At 53.1% G+C, this 26,493-nt stretch overlaps 1 protein-coding gene across 1 annotated transcript; it reads left to right on the top strand.

Annotated features, from left to right (window-relative positions):
• Positions 1–452: 452 nt before the first annotated feature.
• On the top strand, positions 453–26,493 carry LAPTM5 (lysosomal protein transmembrane 5). The gene is made up of 8 exons (XM_055398143.2): positions 453–612; positions 16,209–16,302; positions 17,150–17,226; positions 18,868–19,002; positions 19,697–19,819; positions 20,962–21,057; positions 23,510–23,602; positions 25,104–26,493. Exons 1-8 carry the CDS (start codon positions 526–528, stop codon positions 25,191–25,193), a joined length of 795 nt encoding a protein of 264 aa, XP_055254118.2. The 5' UTR covers positions 453–525; the 3' UTR covers positions 25,194–26,493.

Below are 26,493 nucleotides of genomic sequence, written 5' to 3'. Positions count from 1 at the left end.
GACTTCACTTTAGAGGATTAAAGGCGTGGATCCAGGACCATGCTTGGGAAACACTAGCAGAAGCTGTTTCTGTAGCTGGGCAGAACTGGGTTTGAATCCTGCCACCAGCATTAACTGCTGTGTGACTTTGGGTGGATGCCTTGATCTCTCTGAGGGTCTAACTTCTGTCCGGAAATGGGATTGGTAACAGTCCCTGCTTCCAAGGATGGTGGTGAGCATCCTGTCCGTCAGCGGGGTTTTGTGAGTGAAACTGCTTAAACCCCAGCCCTGAGTCCTGGCAAACAGCAGGCAGCGGAGATGTAAGGGAAGCCCCTCGGGGAGTGGCAGGGGCCCCCGCTGTCCTATTCGAGGCAGGCCGGTGGCCCTTCCCCTGCCGCCCCGCCCCAGCTGTGACGCCCACACCCCTGGCTGTCTGAGGGGCAGGAAGGAAGTGAGGAGGGCAGCCGGCAGCTTCCCCTTTTCTGCCCCTGCTCCAGGCTCCTAGTTCCTTCCCCGTCAGTGCCTCAGAGGAGGGGAGGCAGCATCATGGCCCCCCGCGCGGCCACCAACCGCCAGACCTGCTGCTGCTTCAGTGTCCGCATCGCGACCACTGCCCTGGCCATCTACCATGTGGTGAGTGTGCAGGTGGCCCCGGACACTGTGTGTGCGTGTGTGTGCGTGTGTGAGACAGAGAGAGCGCCCCACCCCCTGGAATGGGAGGACCGCTGCTCACCACCTCTTCCTAGACCCCGGCCCCGTCCCTTCCTGGCTCTGGGCCTTGGGGTCCCTCTCTGTCCAGAGTGCGTGCCAGGGGTGGGGTCTGGGGGCGGGGGGAGCTCTGTGGCAGCGGCAGGAGTGGAAGGAGGGGGTCCTTGTTCTAAGTGAATGTAGCTCCCATTCTCTCTGAGGCTCAGTTTCTGCCTCTGTGAAATGGGACCTTCAGCTCCACAAGCTCATTCAGGTGCAAACAGCCCCAGATGTGAAAGTGCTTTGGAAACCCGGAATCTCAGGAGGAACGTGAGCCAGGAGTGTTGTCAGGAAATGGGCTCAGGTCACAGACACGGCTGCGTTGACCCTCTTCCTGGGGCCTGGGCCACTGGAAGGGATGGGAAGCGGGAATCTCCCTTTTGTGCTTCCAGAGGAGCCAGAGGGGCCTGAGTCCTCTCGGTTTGGCTTGCATATGAGCAGGGTGACTGGCCTGGCCCTGGAGACTGGGGCCGGTTGAGGAGGAACGGGCCCCCTGGTGCCCCTTTGGAGGCTGGTGTTGAGTCTTGTCTCTTATAAACTCAGAGTGACTCTGGGCGAGTCATAGCCGCCGGGGGCCAGAGGCTCTCCCTCTGTTTAGGTGGCCGAAGGTTGGGGTTCTCTTTTCGGGCCCTGTCCAGACCCTTCCCCGCAGTCCACAGCTCTGAGACACACACAGCTCACCAGACCCAGCGCCTCCCTCCCAGGGTGACTCAGGGCCTGTGGTTAACAGTTCTTTTATGAGCCTGGAAGGGCTTCCTTAAAATTAGCCTAAATCCAGCAACGCTGTGGCGGGCTGCTACAAACTGTTCAGACCTGGTTGCATCTGCTTCCTGTTGCAGGCAGAGCCGGCAGGGCTGTGGCCAGAGCCCAACCTTCAGAGCACTGGTGCCGCTCAGGGTTCAGCGCACAGTCTCTGGATCTGGACTCATGTGTGCCAGTCCTGGCCTCGTCACTTCCTAGCTGTGCAGCCTTGGGCCACTTACTTAACTTCTCTGAATGTCTGTTTCGTCTAAAAAAAAATGAGCTTGAGAATAATAATACCTCTTTGATGGGGTTGTTGCGGGGATCAAGGGTATAAATATCTACGAGGCACGTATTGGGAACTATTACCTGACAGGTAGTTGAAGATATTATTAGCAGGGCCTCAGACACAGAACCTGAGGCCGGCACACCCATAAGTCAAGCAGTCAGATACCCAGAACACTGGTTTTGGGCGGAGCTCAGAGGTTGCTCCAGCAGGCTCCTGCCAATGTGAGAGTGATTCTGAGAGAAGTGAAAGGCACTTGACTGTCCCCAGACCAAGTCCTTAGGGCCTCTTCAAGCTGTGAGATTGTATCATGTTCTTGGAAACACAGTGTCCTAAGCAGGGGTGTCCCCGTGGGAAGCGGGCCCCTGGGTCTCTACGCTTGCTCTGCCGCTAACTGGCCATGCAACCTTGGACAAGCTGCTTCCTTGGGCCTCAGTTTTTCCTTTACAAGATGATGGATGAGGGGTGTGGACTGGCTGAGAGATCTCAAGCGCTGATGCCTCCGGGGCCAGGCAGCTCCTGTAAGTGAGCGCCCTGGGGCCCGTGGACCTCGCTGTGACCTGGGAAGCCTGTTCTGCGTCTGTTCTGGCAGCTGATCTCTGTTTCCGCCGATTGTTGCTATGTGGGCCCCAGCAGCCGCTCTTGTGACATTTGGAGAAACAGGAAACACGGGCTTTTATGTCACAACTTCTGCTGTCTCCATGTTGGTGACTGATTGGAGGAAAAAAAGAAATCCTTGGGCAGATTGAGTCAAATCTACTTGCAGGCTGCAGGGCCCAGAGTCTGCCTTGCAAACCCCTGACTTTGTGACTCTTGAGGTTTCCTTTTGCTCCTGCCATCAGAGATCCTCACCTGTAGACAGTGACGTGACATCAGTCCCTGCCCACGGAGCTGGAGAATGTGTGGGCGGGTGATCAGGAAGCCTTCTTGGAGAAGTGCCACTGGCAGAGGTGCAGTTTGGTTATGAGGAGGGTGGATCTGGGAGGAATAGGTGTGCAAAGCTGTGGAGGCTGAGGATGGTGGCTTGTGCTTGGGACCCTACACAGACCAACTGGAGGCTTTAGGTTGGGGAGTAGGAGGTGGGAGGGGATTGGATTGATAAGCTAGAGGCTGGACCTTCACGACAGGGCACTATTGATATTTGGGGCTGGAGCATTCTTTGTTGTGGAGAGTGAAGAGTGCACTGTCAGATGTTTAGCCGCATCCCCTGGCCTTTATTTACAAGATACCAATAATGCCCCACCAGCTGTGATGACCCAAAATATCTCCAGACACTGTGAATGTCTCCTGGGGGTGAAATCACGCCCAGCTGAGAACCACTGTCTTTCATGTGGGTCATGGGGAGCCATGGGATGTCCTAGAGCAGAAGGCATGAGAACGGAGGAAAAGTCTGGAAGCTGGTCCGGGCAGTCTTCTCTGGGCTGGGATGCTTGATTGATTCCAGTGGAGGACGGTCCTCCCGCCCTCTCTGTGAGGTCTTGCTCCTTCCCAGAAAGGGCAGGGCTTTCTCCGTGTCCTGGTAGTCACATAGCAGGTGTACTGTCAGGGCCTTGAACATCTGGATAGAAAAGTAGAAGCTGCCATCCAGATGTATTGATCACCTAGACTGGTGTCATCTGGAGCCAGTCGTGGGTGACAGCCCTGCACATGGAGAGTTATTCATGGACTGGGCCCCTCTAGGGACGGTTAAATCGGGCTCTTGGCATCCTGAGACAGTGCCACCGTTTACTGAGTCATTGGGGCGTTATTACTGCAGGACCTCCACGTCCAACGGCCGGAGGACCTTCTTCCCCACTTCCCTGGGTTTGTGCAGAGGATTCCCTGGGTCACAAATGATTTCTGACCCAAAGTGGCATACCTAGAGGAGTCAGAGAACTTGTGTAAATTGGTCTCTTTGGCAGCCCAAAGCATGTCTGTCCCAAGTTAATGGCAGGAGATAAGGACCCCAGATGACCCTTTTGCCCAGAAATATCTCCATCCCAAGGTGCCTGGAGTTCCATTAGAAATTCATTGTCTGATAAAAAGCTTACACCCACGGTGATTTCAACCCTGTAGCAAGAGGTTACACCGAAACAAGGCCAGGAGGAAATGAGACTGATGGTGGCCTTGGCTTGTCTCTGGGTTACAGGTTGTGAAAGTTCTATTTTTTTTTCTTTTTCTCTATTCTCAGTATTTGCTACAATGAACATGTATTACATTTTAAAAATAAATGTTTTATTTTAGAACAGTTTTGGATTTATAGGGGAACTGTGAACAGAGTTCCTGTATACCCTCTTTCTCGGCTCCCCGATTGATAGCATTTTACATTAACATGACGCATTTGTCACAATTGATGAGTCAGTATTGATGTACTGTTATTAACCACAGCCCATACTTTATCCGGATTTCTTCAGCTTTTCCCCAAGATCCTTTTTCTCTTCCAGGATCCCAAGTTGTATATAGTCATCACGCCTCCTTAGGTTTTCCTCGGCTGTGACAGTTTTTCGGATTTTCCTCATTTTTGATGACCTTGACAGTTTGGAGGAATATTAGTCATGCATTTTGTCAGATATTCAACAAATGGGACCTGTGTGGTGGTTTTCTCCTGGTTAGACTTGGACAACGTGTTTGGGGAAGGAGATCGCAGAGGTAAAGTGCCCTTCTCCGCACTGCGTATCGAGGGTATATACTTCCACATGTCTTATCACTGTTGATGTTGACCTTGATCACCGGCTGAGGTCCTGTCTGTTGTGTTTCTCTGCTGTAAAGAGACTGCTTCTCCACCAGTGTTCTGCTTGACGTACAGGTCTGCTGGCAGCAGGCTCCATGTCTGAGGCACTGCCAGTGAGAAAGCACTCAACCTCTATTATTTAAAGGACCCTCTTGTCAACGTGGATTTGCTCTCAACATGTCTTTCTTTTCCATGCCCAGCCCTAGGCCAGCAAACGGGCCTGACTCTTTCACGGCCTCTGTCCTCTAGGGGTTCCAACCTACCAAGGACAAATGGTGATAATAGTGCTGAAGGATAACAGTGCTGGCTTGGAAGGGAGCACAGACGAGCTGCCTTAGCTCAGCCCTGGCATAGAAGCTATGGGCTTCTCTGGTTGCTCAGAGGTAAAAAAATCTGCCTGCAATGCAGGAGATACAGGAGACATGGGTTTGATCCCTGAGTCAGGAAAATCCCCTGGAACCCACCCCAGTATTCTTGCCTGGAAAACCCCATGGATAGAGGAGCCTGGTGGGCTACAGTCCATGGAGTTGGAGTAAGAATTGGACTCTAGTGAGCACACACCAGGTGGAGGTTGGGGATTCAGGAAAGGCTTTTGGGAGGAGGCCTGTGTGCTAAGCATGAGCAGGACTTTGCTTGAGAACGTAGAGGGAAAAAAGGGCATGCTGGCCGAGGGAGCAGCAGGTGAACTTTGGAAGTACTGGGAAGCTCATGGAGCTGGGATGGAGGGAGTGATGTTTATAAGGTGTGGTAGGGGAGGTTGCAGAGGTCAGCAGGGGTAAGACTGGAAGAAACCTCTGGCTTCTTTCATGGATCTCTGCTTGCCCTAGTTCTCTCATTTCATAGCGTAGTGAACAGGCTCCAGAGGGTCCCTGACTTGCTCCAGGTCACACAGGGAGGTGGGGGAGGGGCTTGCTGCAGACCTCAGCTGCCAGCATGCAGGTGTGTGGGATGAGCCCTCGGGTGCACAAATGACCTCCTTACCTGGTCCATGGCCCGGGGGTGGTCTGTCTGTCTGAGAGGCCCTTCTCTCACCCAGCGTTCGTTTCTTCTTCATGGTCCGGCTCATGGGAAGCTTCCTCCTCCAGGAAGCCCTCTTGTTTGTCCTCCTGAGAACTGCAGTGGCTCCTCTCTCTCTGCTCCGCTTTGGGACCTGAAAAGATTGTGGACTTGTCTCTATCACTCGTTGACGATGTGACTGAGCAGGCAGTTGCCTTTGCTGTCTGGGCCTCAGCTTCCTATCTGTTAAATGGGGCCAGTGGTCCCTGTCTCAAGGGTGATGTTTTGAAATACTGAGCTGTTGTGGCCCTATGAGAGAGGGAGGCTGGCAGGTAAGTGCCCAGTGTGGGCTGTGGGACGTGGCCAGAGGCCACTCCCCTTTCTAGAGCTCATCTGTTTAGAGTCTAAAAATAGGTCCTAACTGTTAGGTCCCTCTGTTAGGACCTCTGCCTTCACGCCCAGTGGCTCCATGTGGGGCAGAAAGAGCTTGCTCTGTATGCTGCCTGGATGGGGGGAGGCCAGTGGGGGGAAGGGTGGGAATCATGGCCCCTCTCCAGAGCCATGGCCAAGGCTCCCTGGGAGGACCTCAGTTGTGCTCCCCATCCCCGGGGTGCACACCCTGCCTTCTAGCTTATAAAATGTCAGAGGCCTTCAAGGGGACCCCCTGGACCCACTGGGCCCAATGTGGAGTGGCAGGCAGGGCCTTCTGGGGAGCAAAGTTAGTTGGGCTCTTCTTCCTACTCCAGGCCTGGAGGGCTGAGTGATGGTGGCCAGTCATCTGTGTGAGGTGGGCCGGACGGGCCAGACCCCAGGCTGAGCCTTATCCCTTCCCCACTTTCTGGTTCTCAAGCCCAAGGAGAGAGAAAGAAAGGGCTTCTGGGAATGGGAGGTGGTGAATGGTGGTTCCAGCCGTTGGGGGTCACCTTGGCTGGAGGGACCCACTGCTGTCAGAGAGCCATACCAGCCTTGGGGATGGTCCTCCCTGGTACAGGGGCTGGGGCCTCACTCAGACCTGGCCCTATGGCTGGAGGGCAAGGCCTGGGGGGGCCAAGTTTCTCAGTCAGCACCCTAGTCCAGAGCCCTGCCGCTCCCCCCTCCCCGCCCCCAACCGGAAGGGAGGCTTTTATTTTGAGCCCAGGGCAGTGTCTCAGAACCAGGACTTCTATCTGAGCTTACTGAGGCCTGCATTGGTCTCCCAGGGGACCCCACCCCACCGGGGGCACAGAGCCTTTAATGAGGCAGGAAGCTGAGCAGGGAGCTTGCAGAGCTAAGGTGCTGGCTCCCCACCTTCAGCCCTCAGCTCTGCCTGCTGCAGGCCTAGTGGGTCCCTCTCCTTCTCTGAGCTTCAGTTTCTTCCCCTGCCAACTGGGGGCCAGTAACCATGACCGGCATGGTCAGAGACTCAAAGGGAACCAGGTGGGAGACCCAGCGAGTGCCCCACAAATGGGAGGTACCCCTGAAGCCCCTATTTGACAGAAGAGGAAATTAAGGCTTGCACAAGCCAAGTGACTTTGCAGCCCGGGGTAGATCCAGAACAAGAGCCCAAGGGTCCTGCTCGAGGCCCAGGCTTCACCACTGTTGCTCCAGACCGTCGCGGGGGAAGGGCAGGCCTCTTGGTGGCCGTGGAGTGGGATTCAACAGTAATATCCAGGGAGCCTTGTTCTTAGAAACACAGAGCTCTTGGGCAAAGATGCAATCTCTATTTCAGCCATAAAATGAGAGGGAATTGACCTCTCCTAAATACTCCAGTTATAGTAACACTTATTATCACAGCCGGGGCGTTTGCCCTGAAGGTAAATAATGAATTGATGATTTGTGGGGATAGTTTGGGGGTGTTCAGGAAGTGGAGGAGGATGGGAGCATGGACTCACCTTGGAGGCGCACTCTGAGCCCCCAAATGGGTGCCCTTAAGGGATGACCACCCCCCATCCTCCAAGAATAGCAGAGACCCCGTGGGATTCACTGGGTCAGAAAGTTCACCTTCAGTGCCTCTTCCTTCAGGGGAAGGCTTGCCCTCCTGTCTTCTTTCACAGGGGCAGGTCTGAAAGGTCTAAGGGCAGAGGGCAGAGGACAGGCCTTGCTGGGCTGTCACACTCAAAGCACAGACAAGGGACGGGGCTCAGAGGTTGATACACTGGTTTTCCTGGACGTGGGCCCAGAGCAAGCTGCTCCCATGCTGGCACTTTCCACTTTCCACTGCAGGATAATGAACCACAGAGTGTGCAATCCCAACCATGTTCTCTGCCAGCTCCCGGCCTTTGCGTGAACTGTTCCTTTTTTCCCTGGAGTGTTCTTTCTCCTTTTTCTGCCTACCTCACAGTCACATCCCTGGAAAACCACATGTCCCCTTAGCATCTCCTGCATCCCTCCACCAGCCCAGCTACCTAGCGGCAGCTGCCATTTCCTGGGAGCCTCCTGTGCACCGGGCATGTGCTGAGCCCAAGTTGCAGTTCCCCAAGAGAAGCTTCTTGCAGTTTCCTAAACGCACCTCATCCTTTTTCGCTTTTGCTGTTCCCTCTGCCTGGAACACCCTTCCCACTGCCCTTTGGGAGAAATCTTTAATTCTCACCACCTCTTTGAAGCCTTCCTGGCGCCCCGACTCCTAGACCCTGAGTTCTCAGCGTTTCCCCCTATCCCAGGGTGGCTCCCACCTCCACCTGTGGGGGCCCTGGGGTCCTGTGTTCTGGCCTGGAGGCCTGAAGGCCAGGGTTGGCCCTGCCTGATTCATCTTTATCATCCCCAGGGTCTGACACGGAGTAGCTGGCTGCCAATCTCAATTGTATTTTACTTTTGCAAACCTTTTATTGATGCACAATTTCTATAAGTGCATGTCTTGATGACCTTTTTCAGGGAGCAACATCCAGGTAACCTCCAGACTGAGAAATAGGATGGGACCAGCCCCTAAGGGCCCCTGGTGGCCCCTGCTCGTCACTATGTGGCCCTCACTGACTTCTTTCAACCCTCGTAGTTCTAGAAGCACCCAGGGATGAGTTCACACATCACGGGCTCTTCTTTTCTTTCAACCCTGTGCTTGTGGCCTTTCTCTGCATGACTGTGTATATCCGCTTTGTTTCCCCCTTGCTGTATACCATTCCACTGCATGAATATATCAGAGTATGTTTGCCTCTTGTAGGAGAGGGAAGACACTGGGGCTGTTTCCAGCGTGGGGCTCTTACAACGGTCACGGGGATCTGTGGCTTGGTGGCCACCCCAGGCACAGTCACTTGATCTTTCTGAAGATCAAGTCTTTGGTAGCAGACGTCTGTCAACCTCATCTGCTCCACACAACTGCCCTGCTAGTGGGTGGGGCCTTCTCTCTGTTTTACAGATGAGGAAACTGGGGCGCAGAGGAGTCGAGGGGCCAGGTGGGGCAAAGGCAGGGTGGTTTGTAGGAGGAGGGGGCGGGGATGGAAGGGAGGCCACTGCAGCTGGGCTCCCAGGGAAGTGAGGGTGGCCTGGCTGGGGCAGCCGCTGAGCCGTGGTTCTGGGAAGGCGCCTGTGATGATATCTAGGCTGGCTGGGGAGGTGTCTGGGGAGGTAGCGCCGGCAGAGGCGGGAGGGGGGAATGGCCCCCACCCAGTTGCCCCTGATAAGCTGCGACAGGAAGTGTGGGGTGGGGTTGGGGGAAGAGAGCTTCCTCCCGACGCTGATGCATCTGGTTCTTTTCTCCCAACGTCTGGCCAGACAGCCCCAGGGGGCTCCCCACTCCCAGGGAAATCAGGGTGGGTGGGTGAGGTGGAGGGAAGTGAGCTTCAGGGAGGGGGTGATGATGATGGGAAGGAGAAAGATAACAATAATGACAGCCTGAACATGCAGGAGTCCATGAGTTCCTTGGCCGCCAGAGCTGGAGGAAGTGGGGTCAGGTTGGAGCAGCCCTGGCAGGCTGGAAGAACTGTGCTCTTGGGACCGGTTTCCCATTGTGCAAACTGCTTCATCTCTGTTGGCGAGGGCGGAGGACAAGCTGCGGCGTGACTCCCTGTGCAACCTTGGCTGAGGCACCCACAGGCCCCGTTCTCCTCGGAATGGAAGTGGGTCAGCAGTTCTGATCTCACAGACTTGAGAGGAGGAGTCGGTGGAGTTAACAGACAGGAAATGGCCCATGCACCGGCTGTCCCATAGTAGATGCTCACTGAGTGTTAGATCGCTCTGTAAATTTTACCCCCTGGAAGCTCAGAGGATAGGTCTCTGCCTGCATGCTTGTGAAAGGCTGGATCCTAAGCCCCCTCAGGAGGTCTGAGAAGTGGGGTCCCCATTCTTGGGCTGGGAAATGGTGCTTGATCCCCAGACTCAGGGGATCTGGTGTCATTACCACCATCGCCATGATTATCATGCCATACTGTCAGGAGTGCCGTGGACATCAGCAGCAACAGCATGGCCTTACAGTCTTTGCAGTTAGTTAATTACAATTCCCAGCAGGCCTGTGGCTACCTCTATCACCACCACCACGCCACCTCTACCGTCATTGCCCATAGGATCATAACCCAGCCACGGGCAGCCAGTCCCCGCCTCCCAGCTCCCTCACCATCGTCAAACCCACCTGACTGTTGTCTCTACCCCACTCAGCTGTGGCATCACTGCCGTTATGGCCACGGCCATGTTCAGTGGTGCTCCCATACCCTGCCATCCCGGCCTCCTCCTCTCCTCCTATAACCGCTGCTGTAGGTTAAGGGAGTTAGAGAAGGCGAGGTTCAGAAAAAGAAGGAGACGGGCACTGTACAGGAACAGAACACCTTTAATGAGGCGAGAAGGGTCAGTAGTCCGATTAGTGAGCTGCTTCACTTTCACACATCGGAGAAGGAAATGGCAGCCCACTCCAGTGTTCTTTGCCTGGAGAATCCCAGGGACGGGGGAGCCTGGTGGGCTTCCGTCTATGGGGTCGCACATAGTCGGACACGACTGAAGTGACTTAGCAGCAGCAGCAGCAGCCCTTACCCAAGAAAAGAGTAAGTATATATATATATGTGGAAAGCGACTATCTTAAGGGGGCCTGTTCTTCTCCAAGGTTGTTTGGAGTAGTTATCTCTTAAACGGTGATCGGCCAGAGGCTGGGACTGGCTGGGAGCTGGGGGTAATCAACCTTAACGTCCATTTTTTTTCTTCCGGTGAGAGAGTTCTTTGTTTTGAGTAGAATGGTGGGGAGGGCCTGGAGGGGAGTTTTAACTCCAGGCTATTTTGAGCCGTGTACCTTTCCTTCAGCTGCCCTTTTATTTTAGCTCAGGCTGTTGGTTTGCTCCTCAGCATCGCCAGGAAAACAAGTAAACATTCTCCTGGCCTCCTGGCCACTTCCCCCATCACACGGCTCAGGGAAGTTGTGTGTTTGTTTTTGAGAAAGGAGAGCTGGGGTGGGGATGAAAGTGGGAACTGAAACCAGGGAGAAGAGGGAAGAGGTGAGAAAGGGGAATTGGGAGTGAAGGCGGCAGTGGGCGGGCCGACGCGGTCACACAGCCCGACTCTGCAGTGTGTTTGCTGAGTGGCCTTGGGCTGGTCACCGCCTCTCTCTGGGCCCCACATGCCCACGGGTGACATCCCCTCTCTCAGGGAAGAGTCATTCCCACCCCCAAGTTTCCCTCTATCTGTACCGCCATGCTCCAGGTCTCTCCTGGAATGCTTTTCTCTCCTCTCTGCTGGAAAACTACTTCTCCTTCAAAGCCATGGTCAAGCTTTGCCTGTTTGTGAAACCTTGCCGGGGCCTTCTAGACAGCTATGATCAGTCCCTCGTCAGGGACTCTTAGCCTCCCGCATGTCCCATGACATGGCTCTGAACACTCTGGTCACCTGTTGGGTTCCCCTGGGGACTGTGACACCTGCAGGCCAGGGTCAGTGACTTTTCCAGACAGGGCTGGGAGGTGGTGGGTGCTCAGAGAGTGTTTACTGGATGAACAAACAAGGGAGCAGGTGTATACCTGCCCAACAGTGTGTACTGATGGGGCCCTTGCTGTATGCCAGGCTCAGGGCTGGAGTGCCATTTGACCGATAGCAGCCCTGCCAGGCAGGTCCAATTATTATCCCATTTCCCAGAGGAGCAGACTGAGGATTAGAGAGGTTAGGAGCTTGCTCAAGGGCACAGAGCTGGGATTTGGGCAGGGTCACTTGAGTCCAGCACCCTGGCTCTTAGCTGTAACTGACCAAAAATGCCGTGATGGAGCAACAGGTGGGCAAGTGAATGCCATGTGCCCGGGCATTGTGGGAGGAGAGAAGCCCCATTCCTATCCCAAGAGGGCATGAATCATGACCCGGCGGGCGCTCAGACTCAGGGAGAGGACAGCTCTGCTCTGGTGGGAGGAGGGAGATGAGGGGAAGGGGAGTGCCAGGTGGCCTGGGCAGTCTGGACTCTTGGGGTTTCCTGGCCTCTCCCAGCTTAAGCTATAGGTAAGTCAGGTACTTTATAGAACTGCAAACAGCACTTGGTTGGGGACTTGGGTGGAGCAGTGAGGACTTTCTGATGAGTGGGGTACATTCTGGGGTGGGAGACCCTGGGCAGCCTGGGTGTGACATGCCATGGGTGTCAGGAGTTCACTCATTCCAGTGAGAATAGGGGTGACTCTCTTCATTGACTGAAGGGGATAAACCGAGGTCAGGGAGGAGCCAGGACTTGGCCAGGGTTATCTAGCCGTGAGACAGTGGGAGAGGCCTCTTCTACCCCAGCTATTGTCCCTTGAGCTGTGGGCGTAGGGTCGGGGGCCTGGGGAGGGTGGGCAGATGGTTGGTGAGACAGGGCTGGGCCCCAGATCAACCACTCAGCCTGGAGTGGAGCCTGGTCTCTGGGAGCCCAGGCAACAGGGTTCATATCCCAGCCAGGCCACGTGACTCAGGGCACGTGAATTTTCCTCCCTGAGTCTCCATTCCTCGTCTCTAACACGGGGAAGATGTTGGCTTTCTTGCAGGCTTTTGGGAGATGGCGGTGCAAGCCTGTGGACACAGGTCTGAGCACAGAGTAGGCCCTCAGGGAACGTCAGTTCCTCTCTGCTTCATCTCCTACAGAACTGAGACGCCTGTCTCCCTCCTGGATCAGGGACTGGTGTCTTCCATTGACGGTCAGAGGCCAACAGAGGGTCTGAGTCAGACTCTGAGGTTGCTCTGCTCTGGGGTTGGTTCCAGGTTCTTCTCTGGCAAGCGGGGACAGGGTTCTCTCTCTCCTCCCACAGAATGGTCGGGCGGGAAGGTGAAGCAGGGTAAAGGAGGCGCTTGGTTTTAAGCACAGGTGGTTTTTCATAAAAGTGGAAATGCTTCTAGTGTCTGCTGCTGCTTCCAGCACAAGCTGTGGGAGGTGGAGGAGGCGGCAGAGGGAAGGGGAGGCGGGCCTCTGCTGGCTCTGCAGGGCTCTCACATGGGAGTGGGGAAGGGCAGACCTCAGGCAGAGCCAGGAGGTGGGGAGATGCTGGGAGGACACTGGAGGGGGCAGAGAATCAGATCCAGCACCCATTGGCCTGGGGTCCTACAAATGATCAGTTGAAAGGTCTTAGACAAGTTACCGGACCTCTTTGAGCCTCACTTTTCCCATCTGTGAAATGGAGGTGGGAGCATTAAGAACAGTCCCTTTGCTGGATTTGGGAGGATCACAGGGATGGTGTGGGTGGTGAACCAGGCATGGAATCGGGCTGTGTAAATGTCCCCACCTCTTCCCTCTCCTTCCTGGGATCCCAGGATATTCAGGAGTGGGTGGTTGAAGAGGGTAGTTAGGACGCTAGTGGCAGGATTGCAGACATGGCAGCAGGGCTGTGGGAGAGCGTTAGGGCCAGAATTGAGAATCTCGGGAATGGTTTGTGGGTTGGCACCGGTTTCCAAAGTGGGATGATACCCGAGGTGACCACTGGGGCCTCAGAATGACAGTATTACAATTTCTAAATTTTTCAATCACGTTCTTTATTCATTTCTGGGTATGTTGTATGTAGATTTTATGATGTTCACTCTAAACCAGGACGGTGGCCCATGCGTATAATTTGGAAATCAAGAAACGGAGAGTAGTGTGTACAAACGGTTTGATTGACATAGGTACATGATCAAAGTATCTGAGCCCTCTGGAGTCAGGAAAAGCAGGGCTCCGAGGTGACTTTGGGATTGGGGTGTGTGGGAAGGCATTAGGACAGCCCTGGGACATTGGGACTCCAGGCTCCTCGTTGTCCCCAACATGCTGTGTGTCCTTGGTCCAGCCACCTAACCTCTCTGAGCTTAGAAAATGGGCAGAAGGAGCTTATAAAAGAAGTGGACAGACTCTTTCTAGCAGCTGGAGGTGGAGACTGTCTGATCTGAGTTTCGTCCTAGACTCAGACAATCCTGGACTCTTGGGACTGCAAAGGCTTCCTGTATCGTGGCTGATAGATGCTCATGCATTTCTGAGCCCGGTTGTGGCGAGTTGTCTGTGCTCTGCTCGCACATCCCAGGGAGCTCCAGAGCTTACCATCTTTCAAGGTGCCCTGTTCTGTCCTGAACTGAGCTGTCACGTGCCTCCCCCACTTTCCCTCATTACAGGGGAAACTGGGGGAAGCGGGGCTGGAACTCCAGTCTTTGGGAGGTGAGGAAGCAGCCTTTCTCTCTGTGAGCTGTTTCCTGTGGGTACCAGCCACAGCCCCCACCGCAACTGCCTTCTGCTCTGAGCTGCTTTCCGCCCTCCTGGTGAAACAAAGCCTTTTTCACCGGGTAGAGGAGGCCCATGTCAACTCACACCAGCCAAAAGCAGCTTATACTTGCTGAGCACCCACTGCAAGGCTTGACGCTCAGTGCTTTGCAAATACAATACAATTTATTTCCCATTAAATCCAGTGCTTGCCAGTTTCCAGATGAGGGAATTCGGAGCGTGAAGTGACTTGCTCAAGGTCACATAATGACCTGGATTTGTATCCATCTCTGCCTGACTCTGGAGGCCAGCTCCTCATCAGTCTTCTTTGCTGTTCCTTTCTGCCCCCTGAACAGGATGTAATACGGCAGGAAGACAAATTGAAACCTATGTCTGAGCTAAAAAAAAACCCATCACAAGTCAACCAGGGGGAAACAGATGGTGGGTGTCTAGTTGTTTGTCAGCTGAGCATCAGTTCCTAGTGCAGGGCCACCTAGAAAGCCCATGCAAACTGAGGCCATATTAATAGAGGTAGGCCATCCACTGCAAGGGAGGAGACAGTCTTTTTCACAGTGTGGTCAGATGGCACTGGAGAAGTGTGTGTATGATGGGGAGAAGGCTTGCTGTAAGGACATGAGCTCGATGAAGAGTAAGTTCGCTGTGGTTGGAAGCATTCACGTAGAGGCTGCGTGGTACAGGGTTCCTGCCTCAGAAGATGGAGGGCAGGGAAAAGGTGGCCTCGAAGGTCCTTTGCAACTGCAGCTTTGTGGCTGAACCACAGCTATTGCCAGGACCACAGCACTGCTCATGTCCATGAGGTTTGCTCCTCACCCATTCTCAGCAAGGGTCCCCTGAGGGAATAGGGTTTATCCGCTCATCCATCCACCCATCTGTTCATTCATCTGTAGCAGCTAGAGCAGTGAGCAAGAGAGACATAGTCCTTTCCTCAGTTCAATTCAGTCAATCAGTCGTGTCTGACTGCGACCCCATGGACTGCAGCACGCCAGGCTTCCCTGTCCATCACCAACTCCCAGAGCTTGCTCAAACTCATGTCCATTAAGTCGGTGATGCCATCCAACCATCTCATCCTCTGTCGTCCCCTTCTCCTCCTGCCTTCAATCTTTCCCAGCATCAGGATCTTTTCTGATGAGTCAGCTGTTCCAAAGTGTTGGAGTTTCAGCTTCAGCATCAGTCCTTCCAATGAACACCCAGTTCTGATCTGCTTTACAGTGGACTGGTTGGATCTCCTTGCAGTCCAAGGGACTCTCAAGAGTCTTTTCCAACACCACAGTTCAAAAGCATCAATTCTTCAGCACTCAGCTTTCTTTATAGTCCAACTCTCACATCCATACATGACTACTGGAAAAACCATAGCCTTGACTAAATGGACTTTTGTTGGCAAAGTAATGTCTCTGCTTTTTAATATGCTGTCTAGATTGGTCATAACTTTCCTTCCAAGGAGCAAGTGTCTTTTATAATCCAGAGAGAATAGTAACAACAACGATAGCACAGACTGTGCTTATTATTTGTCATGTACTTTAAGTGAATCACGCCATCTGTCCCCACTGCAACCTTATGAGACAGATATTAGTATTACCCCCATTTGCATATGAAGGTTGAACAGCCAGGAGGACTAGCATTCATAGATCAGAGACTCCAAGGTCTGAGTTGATGATCCCAAGAACTTGAATTTCTGTCATGCTTAATGCTGTGACTAAGATCCTGTGATGTCCAAGGCCTGTCATTATAAAAGGGGCTACAGAGCAGGGACCCAGTCCCTGGCGAGAGCCCTCCATTTCCCCCACTACCTCAAGCCTGACCTTCAGTAGTCACTGCTTTACTAAGAACTGGGTGTGGTTCTAAGTGCTGTCCTGCGATGTTCTCCTTTACTCCTCCCATTAGCCTCCTTAGGTAGCTATCAGTATTATATTCATTTTACAGATGGGGAAACCGAGGCACAGAGAAGTCAAATGATTTACCCAAGCTCACACAGCTAGGAAGAGGAAGAAGGAGGGTTAAGAGCTTGAGCTACCTCTCTGTCTAAGTCACGCTGTATCCAGGATGCCTCACTGCCCGGCATTCCACCTCCTCTAGGACCTCTCCTTACAGGCCCTGACTGCACACAGGTGGGGTGTGAGTGATTGGTGGTGGGGCTGTACAGACCCCGGCTCACTGATGCTCTGTTCTGCCACCAGATCATGAGCGTGTTGCTGTTCATTGAACACTCGGTGGAAGTGGCCCACGGCAAGTCCTCCTGCAAGTTCTCGAAGACGGGCTACCTCAGGATCGGTAGGTCCAGGGGAAGCTGAAGGGTGGGGAGGGGTGAGGGAAGGGGCGCCGGCCAGGGGTGGACCGGCTGGAGTTGAAGCACTGTGACTCGTCCTTTCTGACGTCTGCAAGTGGAGAAATCCCCATGTGTCCGTATGAAGTCCCCAGGTGTGAGAGCAAATAGGAGGTGCTAGGTGGCTCAGACAGTAAAGAATCTGCCCATGGTGCGGGAGACCCGGGTTCAATCCCTGGCTCAGGAAGATCCCCTGGAGAAAGGGAATGGCAACCCACTCCAGTATTCCTGCCTGGAGAATCCCTTGGACAGAGGAGACTGGTGGGCTACAGTCCATGGGTTGCAAAGAGTTGGCCATGACTGAGCGACTGACCCACTTTGCAAACCTAACCAGCCTTTCTAGGCTGGACTAGTGGCAGTGGCAACAGACTCTCCCCTGCTTAGCCCAGTCAGCTGCCCATCACTAGGCTCCTCGCCGTGGGCTCCAGCCCCTGCTCACCTCTCATCTCTTTCTGCTCCCACCATGCTACCCTCCCCCTGCTGCACCGACCACACCAAGCTGTGCCCTGTCTCGGGGTCCCTGCCTGGCCTCCTGGCTCACTGGCCACCACCTTAGAGGCCTTCCCAGGCCTCTGCCACCCCACTCCCTCTCTTACACCATCTTTGTTACCTGAAATGTTCTGTTTGCAACTTGGTAGCCCATCAAGACTGAGAACTGCAGGAGAGCGGGGCCTGGACTTTCTTGCTTCCGGGCATAGTGCCCACCCCAGAGGTTCCCAGAGTGTGGCCCTTGGAACCTGGAATGCCTCCCTAGGGGGCACTTCTGGGCCCCTCACCGCTCTCTTTTCCTTTCAGCTGAACTGGTCTCCAGCTTCTTGCTCATCACCATGCTCTTCATCATCAGCTTGAGCCTGCTGGTTGGCGTGGTCAAGGTGAGGGCCTGGTTGGGAACGGGGAGGGGAGCTGGGACCTGGGAGGTGGGCATGGAACCCTCGCTGCCCTCCTGCCCTCTCCTATTCACACCCGCTACGTGGGCAGCCCTGGATGCTGAGAGGTGGGAGGCAGGTATTTGGTGGAGATCCAGCTTGCACCCTGAGATCTTCACACTTAGCTTTTGGAAACCCCCCGCCTCTTTCCACGCCAGACTCCTCGGGCTGGAGGCCCCGGTTTCCTATGAAAATCTGTCTTCCGCGGGCGAGGGTGTGCTCAGCCAGCTGTGGCTGCTGCTCATCACTGACCCTTTGGCTGAACTAGCTGCCGAACCACATCCTTTTGAATTGCAGGTGGTGGCAGGGAATTTGGTAGAGAGAAAAGGAAGGGGCATTTTGAGGCCTAGGTAGAGGGGAGGAAAGCAGTGGATTTTGTAATCAGTGAGAGGAGCCCAAGCAGAGAGGAGGGTGCAGATGCATCTAGCTCAGTGCCATCTAGCTAGCAGATGAGAGAGACGGGCCGCGGCTCAGCCTCCTGCAAAGAGGAACCTGTTTGTCCCTTGGCACCCCCGGGAGTGGGCAGGAAGCCAGGGCCCAGGTCACACAGTCATGGGAGTGGGCCCCGGAAAGAGAGTCCTTCCTGGGCAGATAGTGGGCCGGGTGTCCCAGGGCCAGCAGGGTGGGGTGGTGATTTGGTGCTGGTTTGGAACGTCTCCACCTTGCTCCAAACACCACTGTTCACTCCCTAGCTAAGATCACTCTCTTGGGAGCCCTGCATCCCAGGGAGGGCTTTCGCCTTGGTTCCTGGTGGTTCCTGGGGTATTGTGCTGAGACACAAATGGTCCAGTTGGGAAGATGGGTCAGATTGTCCCTGAAGCCTCTGAGCTTTAGCCTGGGCTGATTTGGCTGCCTCCTGAGCAGTTTTGGATAACCACATGAGAAACCACGAAACCACCTTTTCTCTGATTTTGTCCCCACCTGTGGGTTCCTATGAATTAATACTGGTCACAGTGGTCACTTGCTTTCAGTTGAAGGAGAGGGATGTCAGTCTCAGCCTCCCAGGGCGTCTCACTGTCACTGAACATCCCGGGAGGCATGCTACACAGAGGCCAGACCCATTGTTAAAGCCACATAAACTTTATTTTTCCCTACCTTCAGGCCTTAGCTCCTGCCAGCCCTGCTGCCTCCAATGCCCACCCCTTTCCCCCCTGCTTCTTTCCAGCTCTAGTCCCAGTGCCTCCACTTCCAGGAAGTCTTCTCAGATTCCTTTTCATGTCAAATGGACACAACGTCTTTCCTTCTTGGGTTCTTAAGAGTGAGTTGAGGCAGACCTGGGTCCTAGAGCCCCGAGCACTTATCTCTGTAGGTGAGGACTGTTCCTGGTGTTCCTGCTGTCTCCCAGGACACTGAGACTGCTTACCCTCAGGGCCTGGGTCTTGCCTTCTCCCCATGTCCAGAGCCTTGCTCAGAGAAAGGCATGTGGGTCCCCATGGGGTGACCTCAGCTGAGCTGCCCAGATGATTTAAGAGAGCATCAGGTTCTCAGGGAGGGAAGGGAGATTCAGGCCGTGGGGTGCCGGAGATCCTCAGGCTGCATAAGACAGCTTGTACAAGGGACCCCAACCATGCTGGGCTTGCCTTTCAGAACCGGGAGAAGTACTTGCTGCCCTTCCTGTCCCTGCAAATCATGGACTTCCTCCTGTGCCTGCTAACCCTGCTGGGCTCTTATATTGAACTGCCCGCCTACCTCAAGTTCGCCTCCCGGAGCAGCAGGCGGGTGGTGAGTATGTCCTGTGTCCCTGTCCTGTGCCTCCCAGCCTCCAGCGGGGGAGACAGAGGAGCTCAGGTCAGTGAGGGCGGGAGCCCACAAGGCGCCTTTCTAGTTGGTGAGGTTGAGCAAGTCTCTGAGCCCCTTCAAATCACCCTGCATTTCTTCCTGTAAAATGTGTCTGAGATCATGTCTCATCCATACGTCTAAGTATTAATTGGGGAATGCGTGCACAGGGCGCGCAGCATGTGGTAAGCATGGAACAAAGGTGAATTTACACCATAAGAAAGAGGACACCCCATGTCTGCCCCCAACTCCTGCTTTGTCCCTCCTTTGTAACCACGTTGAAGAAAGGAAGGGAAAGATGGTGAGCATCCTTGGTGGGAATGGTGCCAGTCACTGACTCAGCTTTGCTGAGGTGCTTTCACACTTCTCCTGACTGTGACCTTTGAGGAGATAGACAAGCTATACTGAAGATGACCCTGGGCTGGGAGTCAGGACGCCCTGGTTCTTGTCCTGGGTCTGCACCAGCCTGTGGTGGCAATGTCTGAGGAATGAGCTTCCGTTTCTTTCTGGGAACCATGGACCAGAGAGTTGTTGATATGTCTGGCTGGCAGTCTCTCAAACTGAGGGTCCACTCTGTGCCCCATGGTGCCCAGACTTCTGGGTTGGGGCTGACTTGCTGGTCTGTCTTCTTCCTCCAAAGAGCCCCTCCAAGGTCCCACTGATGACCCTACGGCTGTTGGACTTCTGTCTGAGCATCCTGACCCTCTGCAGCTCCTACATGGAGGTGCCCACCTATCTCAACTTCAAGGCCATGAACCACATGGTGAGTCTGGGCCGAGGGTTCACTGCCGTCACTGATGGTGTGGCCTTGAGCAAGTTGCTTCGCCTCTGTGCCTCAGTGCTTAGGTTGGGTTCTCTGAAAGTGGAGCTGGGTGGGGACATTCTTGTGTGAGTGATTTCCTGAAGAAGAGTTCTCAGGAAGAAATCTGTAAGGAGCCAGGGAAGCAGGTTAGACAAAAGGAAGAAGTCAGGCAGATATGCGGCTTTCGGAGTAGCCCTGAGGGATCCCAGAGGGCGCCCTGCAGTGTGAACTGCAGTGTGGAGACGGTGATAGTTTTTCATTGCTCTCTGAAAAATGATCCTCTAACATAGTGACTTAAAACAATAAGCAATTGATATCTGAATAGTTTCTGAGGACTGGGAATTTGGGAGTGGCTTAGCTGGGTTGTTCAGATTCAAGGTCTCTCTTGAGGTTGCCTTGAGGGCATGTGACTGTGGACGCCGAGGGGTTTTCTAAATCTGGAGGATGCCCTCCCAGGCTGGCTTACTGGCATAGCTGTGGGGTTCTTTGCCTTGGTTCCCAACTATGTGAACCTTTGAGAAGGCTGTTTGAGCATCCTCATGTCATGGCTGCCAGCTTTCCCCTAGTGAGTAGCCGAGTGAAAGCAAGGAGGAAACAGCCATGTGGTCTCCGAGGTCACACTTGCCTCTGGCGCATCCTATTGTCTGTGAGAGGTGAGTCTCTAAGTCTGGCTCACACTCGAGGGTGGAGTGTCAAAGGATGTGTGCACATATTTGCATAGGCCACAGAGATTGTCCCCCCAGAGCGGGACCTTCCATCAACCAGTCCTGCTGTGGGCTGCCCCTAGGGGAGGGGACATGCCCCCCAGGTGTTTGAGGATGAGGTGGATCTGTCAGCCAAGACTACCTTCTGGAGAAGGACATGATGGGGACCACGGGGGGCACCAGCCAGATAAGGGTCATCTGGATGGGCATTAGCTACATTTGCCTCTCTGGGTTTGTTCCCCTGCCAGACAGGGCTGATGGTAGCTAGCACTGGCCTCCCAGGGCCATTGCGAGGATCATCTGAGACAATGTGCTCCTATGTGTGTGGAGAGCTGGCTTTTATTCCTGTTAGAGTTCCTTAGGGCAGAGGCACTGAAATGGCCCCCAAATCTGTTACAGAATTACCTCCCCAGCCAGGACGGTATGACTCACAACCAGTTCATCAAGATGATGATCATCTTCTCAATCGCCTTTATCACTGTCCTCATCCTGAAGGTGAGTAGTCCCTGCCCCACGGCTCAGGGAAGGGTGATGAGGTTGTGCTGCTCCAGGCCCTCCCATGCCAGGTGGTTAGGAGGCAGGGAAGTGTGTCTTCCATGTCTGCCTTCCCTGCTATGGGCTCCAAGCTCCAGCGCTCCCCACACCAGCTCCTCTGACCCCACATGGGATCCTCAGGGACCCCCTATTTAGAGTAAGTGGATCTGTGAAGACCCAGCTGTGTTTGTCAGGGACTTAGTGTGTGACTCAGAGAAACCCTGATCTAGGGGAAGGATTTAATTCTGTCTGGAATTAGATTCAGAAAGACCTGGATTTGAATCCCAGCTTTCCCCCCTGTAGCTGTATGGTTGGTTTTCAAGTCACTTCTCTCTGGGTCTTGGGTCTCACCTTTGAAAGGTACATCCTATGTCTTGGTTTGCCCTTATCAACAGTTTTATGTGATTCAGGCACCAAAATGTAGACAGGTCCTGAGGTCATATTATTAGAGGTTTGGTGATGAGAAAGAAGAAGGAGATTGGTTTTATTTTTCTCAGGAGCAGTCAGGCTGGGAGGATAGAGTTCCATTTCCGGTCCCAGTTGTCAGAGATATGGTGACAGACGGGAGAGTGTTAATTGTGTCAGTCTCTAAAAACATATTGATACATCTCTGGTCAATAATGGGCTTCCCTGGTAGCTCAGTGGTAAAGAACCTGCCTGCAATGGTCAGTAACATTTAATAACAAAAGATGTGTTAATATGTCTCTGGTCAATAACATGTTAATATCAGCAAGACAGGGAGGTGAAGGGGCAAGGAAACTCTGCATCTTAGGGAGTCAGCGAAACCGTGTTCAGCTTGAGAAAGAAATGACTCAAGGGGACGTGATCACTGTCTCCAAGTACCCGAAGGACTCTCATGGGGATTCTACAGGCCACAGTGGGGACCTGTGGCCGGAAGCCACAGGGAGGCTGATGTCGACTCAAGAGAAGGAAGGGCTTTTAAAAGCGTTCTTTTCTGATTGTGAAAGTAACATATGATCGCTGTAGAAATTTAGAAACTACTGATGAGCAGAAAGAAGATGATCAGCCCACCATCCACCGCCTCTTGGATATCTGGGTGCATTTCTGCCCCATCTATTTTTTTACGGGTGGCGTTACCAGACATCACTGCCTCCTTTCATCCAAGGCCCTGAGCAGACTCTGCTGTCACTTAATGCCAAACTGGAAACAGCTTCACTCCTTTTAACCCTTCCTCAAAGGACTGAGCTATCACAAATGCATCAGTCATGCTCAGTGAGAATATTTCTGAAGGCTGCGGCGGGGTTGGGGGGGACCCAAGTAGGGGTTCACATCATACACGCTGCTAGAGAAAAACTGCCCAAATGCCGGCACACAGCTCCCTCCCTCCAGCCGAGACTCTGCTATTATTTTCACCCAGTGGGAGAGGGGGGCTGTTCTCTGTTAACAGGGAGGCCTATTCACACATCTTTTTTTACTCAAATGTTACTGACCTTGCAGGCCGGTTCTTTACCACTGAGCCACCAGGGAAGCCCGTTATTGGCCAGAGATGTATCAATATGTTTTGAGAGACTGATACAATTAACACACTCCTGTCTGTCACCATATTTCTGAGAACTGGGACCTGAAATGGAACCCAACTCCATCTTATTTATGTTAAGTAACCCAACTCTGCCTCAGTGACCACCCTCCACCTGCTTGCTTTGCCCTGGCCCTTCATACTTCATTCTTTCATAGCTCATTTTATTTATTTCTTCTCCCTCTAAGTCTCCATCATGGGACTCCATGAGGCAGGGGACATTCCAGATACCAGGACCCGCTCTTCCTTAGAAGGCAGTTTAGGGGCAGAGAGAGACTTACTGGCTCTTGTTCCTTGAATGTACCCCAGGGACTTCACTCCCCACCCTGGAAAACTTCTCCCCAATTCTTACATCAATTGCTAAGAGAAAACTATTGCTCCTGTCATCTGACAGATATATACATCTGTACATATAATTTTTATGCATTGATAAACATAAAACACTACTGCGTACAGTTTGGGAATTTGCTTAAAAAAATCAACATATCATAAGTGACTTTGTAGAAACCTTTTCTGGCTGTTAGCTCTGTCTCAGGAGGAGTGGAGCTACCTTAGGAGGTGGTGAGTTTCCTGTCCCTGGGGTGAAGAATCAGGATCTGCAGAAGTGTTGCCAGAGTGGCTGGAGGGTAGCCCAGAAGCCTCCAGAAAACTCCCTGTGCTGAGTCTGTGAGGCAGTGAAAAGGGAAGCATCTTGGATGCCTGAGATTGGCAGGTGAGGCCCCCTCCAGCCAGAAGAGGGGTCTGAGCAGCAGCAGTTGAATGTGGCTTTGGGAGTGAACTGGGGCTCCTCAGGAAGCACCTAGCATCTGTCCCAGGGCAGCTGGGGTGGTGAGAAGGGGATCACACAGCATAGCCTGACCTGGGCCTTTTTTCCAGGTCTACATGTTCAAGTGTGTGTGGCGATGCTACAGATTCATGAAGTACATGAACTCGGCTGAGGAGAGGAGTGGGTCCAAGATGCTACAAAAGGTGAGCCTGCTGGGCATTCAGGTCCCAGGTCTGCCTCTCGCTGTATCACTGAGGGCGGGTCTCTCTGCCTTGCTCGGTCTCAGTTTCTCTACTTGTAAGATGAGAGTTGGACCAGAAGAAGTGTGAAGATCCCTTTCCACTCTGTCTAGGATTCAATTCATTCATTCACACATTAAACATTTTCTGCCTCTTACTCTTTCTTGGCCTCACATCCAACACTTGGGATGTGGAGAAAATTAAGATGCCACCCTGTCCTGGAGGAGAGTATAGTCCAGAGTAAACCTAGACATGGAGATTCAGTTACAACTTGCCGTGAAGCACAGGGGCAATGGGAGCACAGAGGAGGCATCTAGCCTCATCTGGGGTTTCAGGGAAGGCTTCCTGGAGGAGGTGGCACCTGACCAAATCTTAGACTGTCAGTTGGTACAAGTTAGTTGAAAAAGGCGGAGAAGGCAATGGCAAGCCACTCCAGTACTATTGCCTAGAAAATCCCATGGATGGAGGAGCCTGGTAGCCTGGTAGGCTGCAGTCCGTGGGGTCGCTAAGGGTCGGATACGACTGAGCGACTTCACTTTCACTTTTCCCTTTCACACATTGGAGAAGGAAATGGCAACCCACTCCAGTGTTCTTGCCTGGTGGGCTTCCGTCTATGGGGTCACACAGAGTCGGACACGACTGAAGTGACTTAGCAGCAGCAGTTGAAAAAGGGGAAGGGATCTTCCAGGAAGAAGGGTGAAGTGCACTAAGAAGCAGCTGATTGGAGAAATGATGCAAAATTGCAGCTGGTTTAAATTATTGGAGGCTCGCTTTCCTCATCTGTAAAATGGGGATTGTATTGGTTAAGACTTTTTTTGGGTTGCTAGTGTCAGAAACCCAACTCAGTCTTACTTATGTTAAAAAAAATAGGGAATTTATTAGCTTATATAACTTGAAAGTCCAGTGTAGGTCTGGTTCAGGTACAGTTGAGGCCTGATGTCCAGAAATGATTTCATTTTTAGACATCCCTGTCTGCATGGTGACAAAATAGCTGCCAATAGCCCTAGACTGACATCCCACCCTCTAAGTAACCCCAACAAAAAAAAGACATTCCAGGAGCATGTCTGACTGGGCCAGGCTGGGTTACAAGCCTTTCCCCAAACCAATGATGGATTGCCAGGGAGGATGAAATTCTACTTTGAGTGACCACTGCAGGTCTCATATCCACTCCCTTAGGTCAGAAGGATGATCTGAAAGTGCATGGACTGAGAATGTTTCCCCAGGGAAAACGGTATACTGTTCTCAGAACAGGGGGCTTGATGCTGAACAGGCAGAAACACGTCTGTCTGCACCTGTCTTATTCGTGTAATGCCTGGCACGTAGTTAGCACCCAAAGCATGCTAGTCGTCATCCTCTTCATCATTTTCATCATCTTGTCAGATGTGGGGGTTGGAGCCCCTTGACCCCGGGTTGGGATGGTTTTCCCAGCTGGTCAATTCTCAGTCCTCATCTCTCTCTCTCCCAGGTGGTCCTGCCATCTTATGAGGAAGCCGTGTCTCTGCCATACAAGGTTCCAGAGGGGGGCCCAGCGCCACCCCCGTACTCAGAGGTGTGACGCTCGCCAGGCCCCAGCCCTGGTGCTGGGAGGGGCGGAGCTGCCTCGCAATCCGCTTCTTTGCTTTGGTGGCCCCCGTGGCCTGGGTGAACCACCTGGCTGACTTCAGGACCATCTGCTTGTGTCCCCCTCGCTGGCCTGCTTTTCCTGCGGGGCCCGGGAGATGCTCACAATGGGTCAACCCTTTTAGGCTGAATGATTCCTTGGGTCTCGAAAATTCAGTCCAACAGCCCTTGGCTTCTTTCGATCAGTTCTGACATTGGTCTACATGACTGGTCTTTCTAAGGTCAGTGAGTTTGGTTATGTAACTCTCAACTTGACCAGTTTTACTAAGGGGCTGACAAATAAAAAACACACTTGTCAGTTCAGTGAAAATATTGTGGTCAAACAACAAAGTCCATTGCATTGATTTGTAAATAGTTGTCAATTCACAGAGCAATTTAGTCAAGTAATCATCACTTGGTCCTTCCCACCAAATACATACGTCCAATTTCTTCCAATAGTTGCTTAAACAATGATTAAGTCAGCCAACCCTCAGTTAATTTAGTGATAACATCCAATAATAAAGAAAACTCAAATTATCCCCCAAACCATTCAATTCAATCTAGTCCAATAACCCAACTGCCGCTGTGATCAGTTCAGTCCTTGTGAGTCCTGAATAATTGCTCATTCAAATGAAAATGCAGTCAGGCATTTGCCAAAACAGGAAGCAGCAGTTGTTTTAATCATCAAACAACCCCTACAGACACACAATAGGTTTACTAAAGAGTTGTCATCCTCAACAACCAGTCACTCACGGCCAGTGTGGTCACATAGCCATGGGTCCTGGGAAACGGGTGTCCTCAACTGCGGTCATCTCTAGTAACGCACCATCGGCCCATCCTGCAGCCTGTCCACTGCCAGTTAGCTCTAGGCCACCCAGCTCTGCCTGACACTTGGGTCAAGCAGAAATTCAGCCCTGAAATCAGGGAAATGCATCTGTTGGACTAAATCCACAGGTTAGTTCAGTCAAAACAGGCAAACCCTTTGTGGGCACAGACCCAGCCCTGGGGGCTTATGTTGGTGGGGCCATAGGGAAGGTTTTGGTACCTGTACCACCTCTTCTGTCTGCCTCCCCAGGGGCCAGGATTTCTGAGGGCACAGATCCAAAGGTGGAGAGAAGGCCACAGAAGCAGGTTCTCTGGGGTCTGTGAGGGGGTTGCAGAGGGAGAGAGCTGTGCAAGGGGCTCCCCACCAACTCCCCTTGTGCCATTGCTTTGTGTGATGGGGAAGAAGTTTTAATAAAGCAGCAACACGCTTC

Source organism: Moschus berezovskii, chromosome 2, assembly GCF_049115385.1.
Source record: "Moschus berezovskii isolate FMDL1 chromosome 2, NW_MosBer_1.0, whole genome shotgun sequence".
Taxonomy (NCBI): domain Eukaryota; kingdom Metazoa; phylum Chordata; class Mammalia; order Artiodactyla; family Moschidae; genus Moschus; species Moschus berezovskii.
Note: the sequence above shows the minus strand (reverse complement) of the source record. Positions and strands in the feature narration are given on the sequence as shown.

What these genes read in the sequence shown, in the direction of transcription:
- LAPTM5 (XM_055398143.2), top strand. Translation starts at nt 526, where the DNA reads ATGGCCCCCCGCGCGGCCACCAACCGCCAGACCTGCTGCTGCTTCAGT. An exon ending in TGCTGGTTGGCGTGGTCAAG is followed by an intron (nt 17,227 to 18,867) that starts GTGAGGGCCTGG and finishes CTTGCCTTTCAG; the next exon opens with AACCGGGAGAAGTACTTGCT. An exon ending in TCAAGGCCATGAACCACATG is followed by an intron (nt 19,820 to 20,961) that starts GTGAGTCTGGGC and finishes AATCTGTTACAG; the next exon opens with AATTACCTCCCCAGCCAGGA.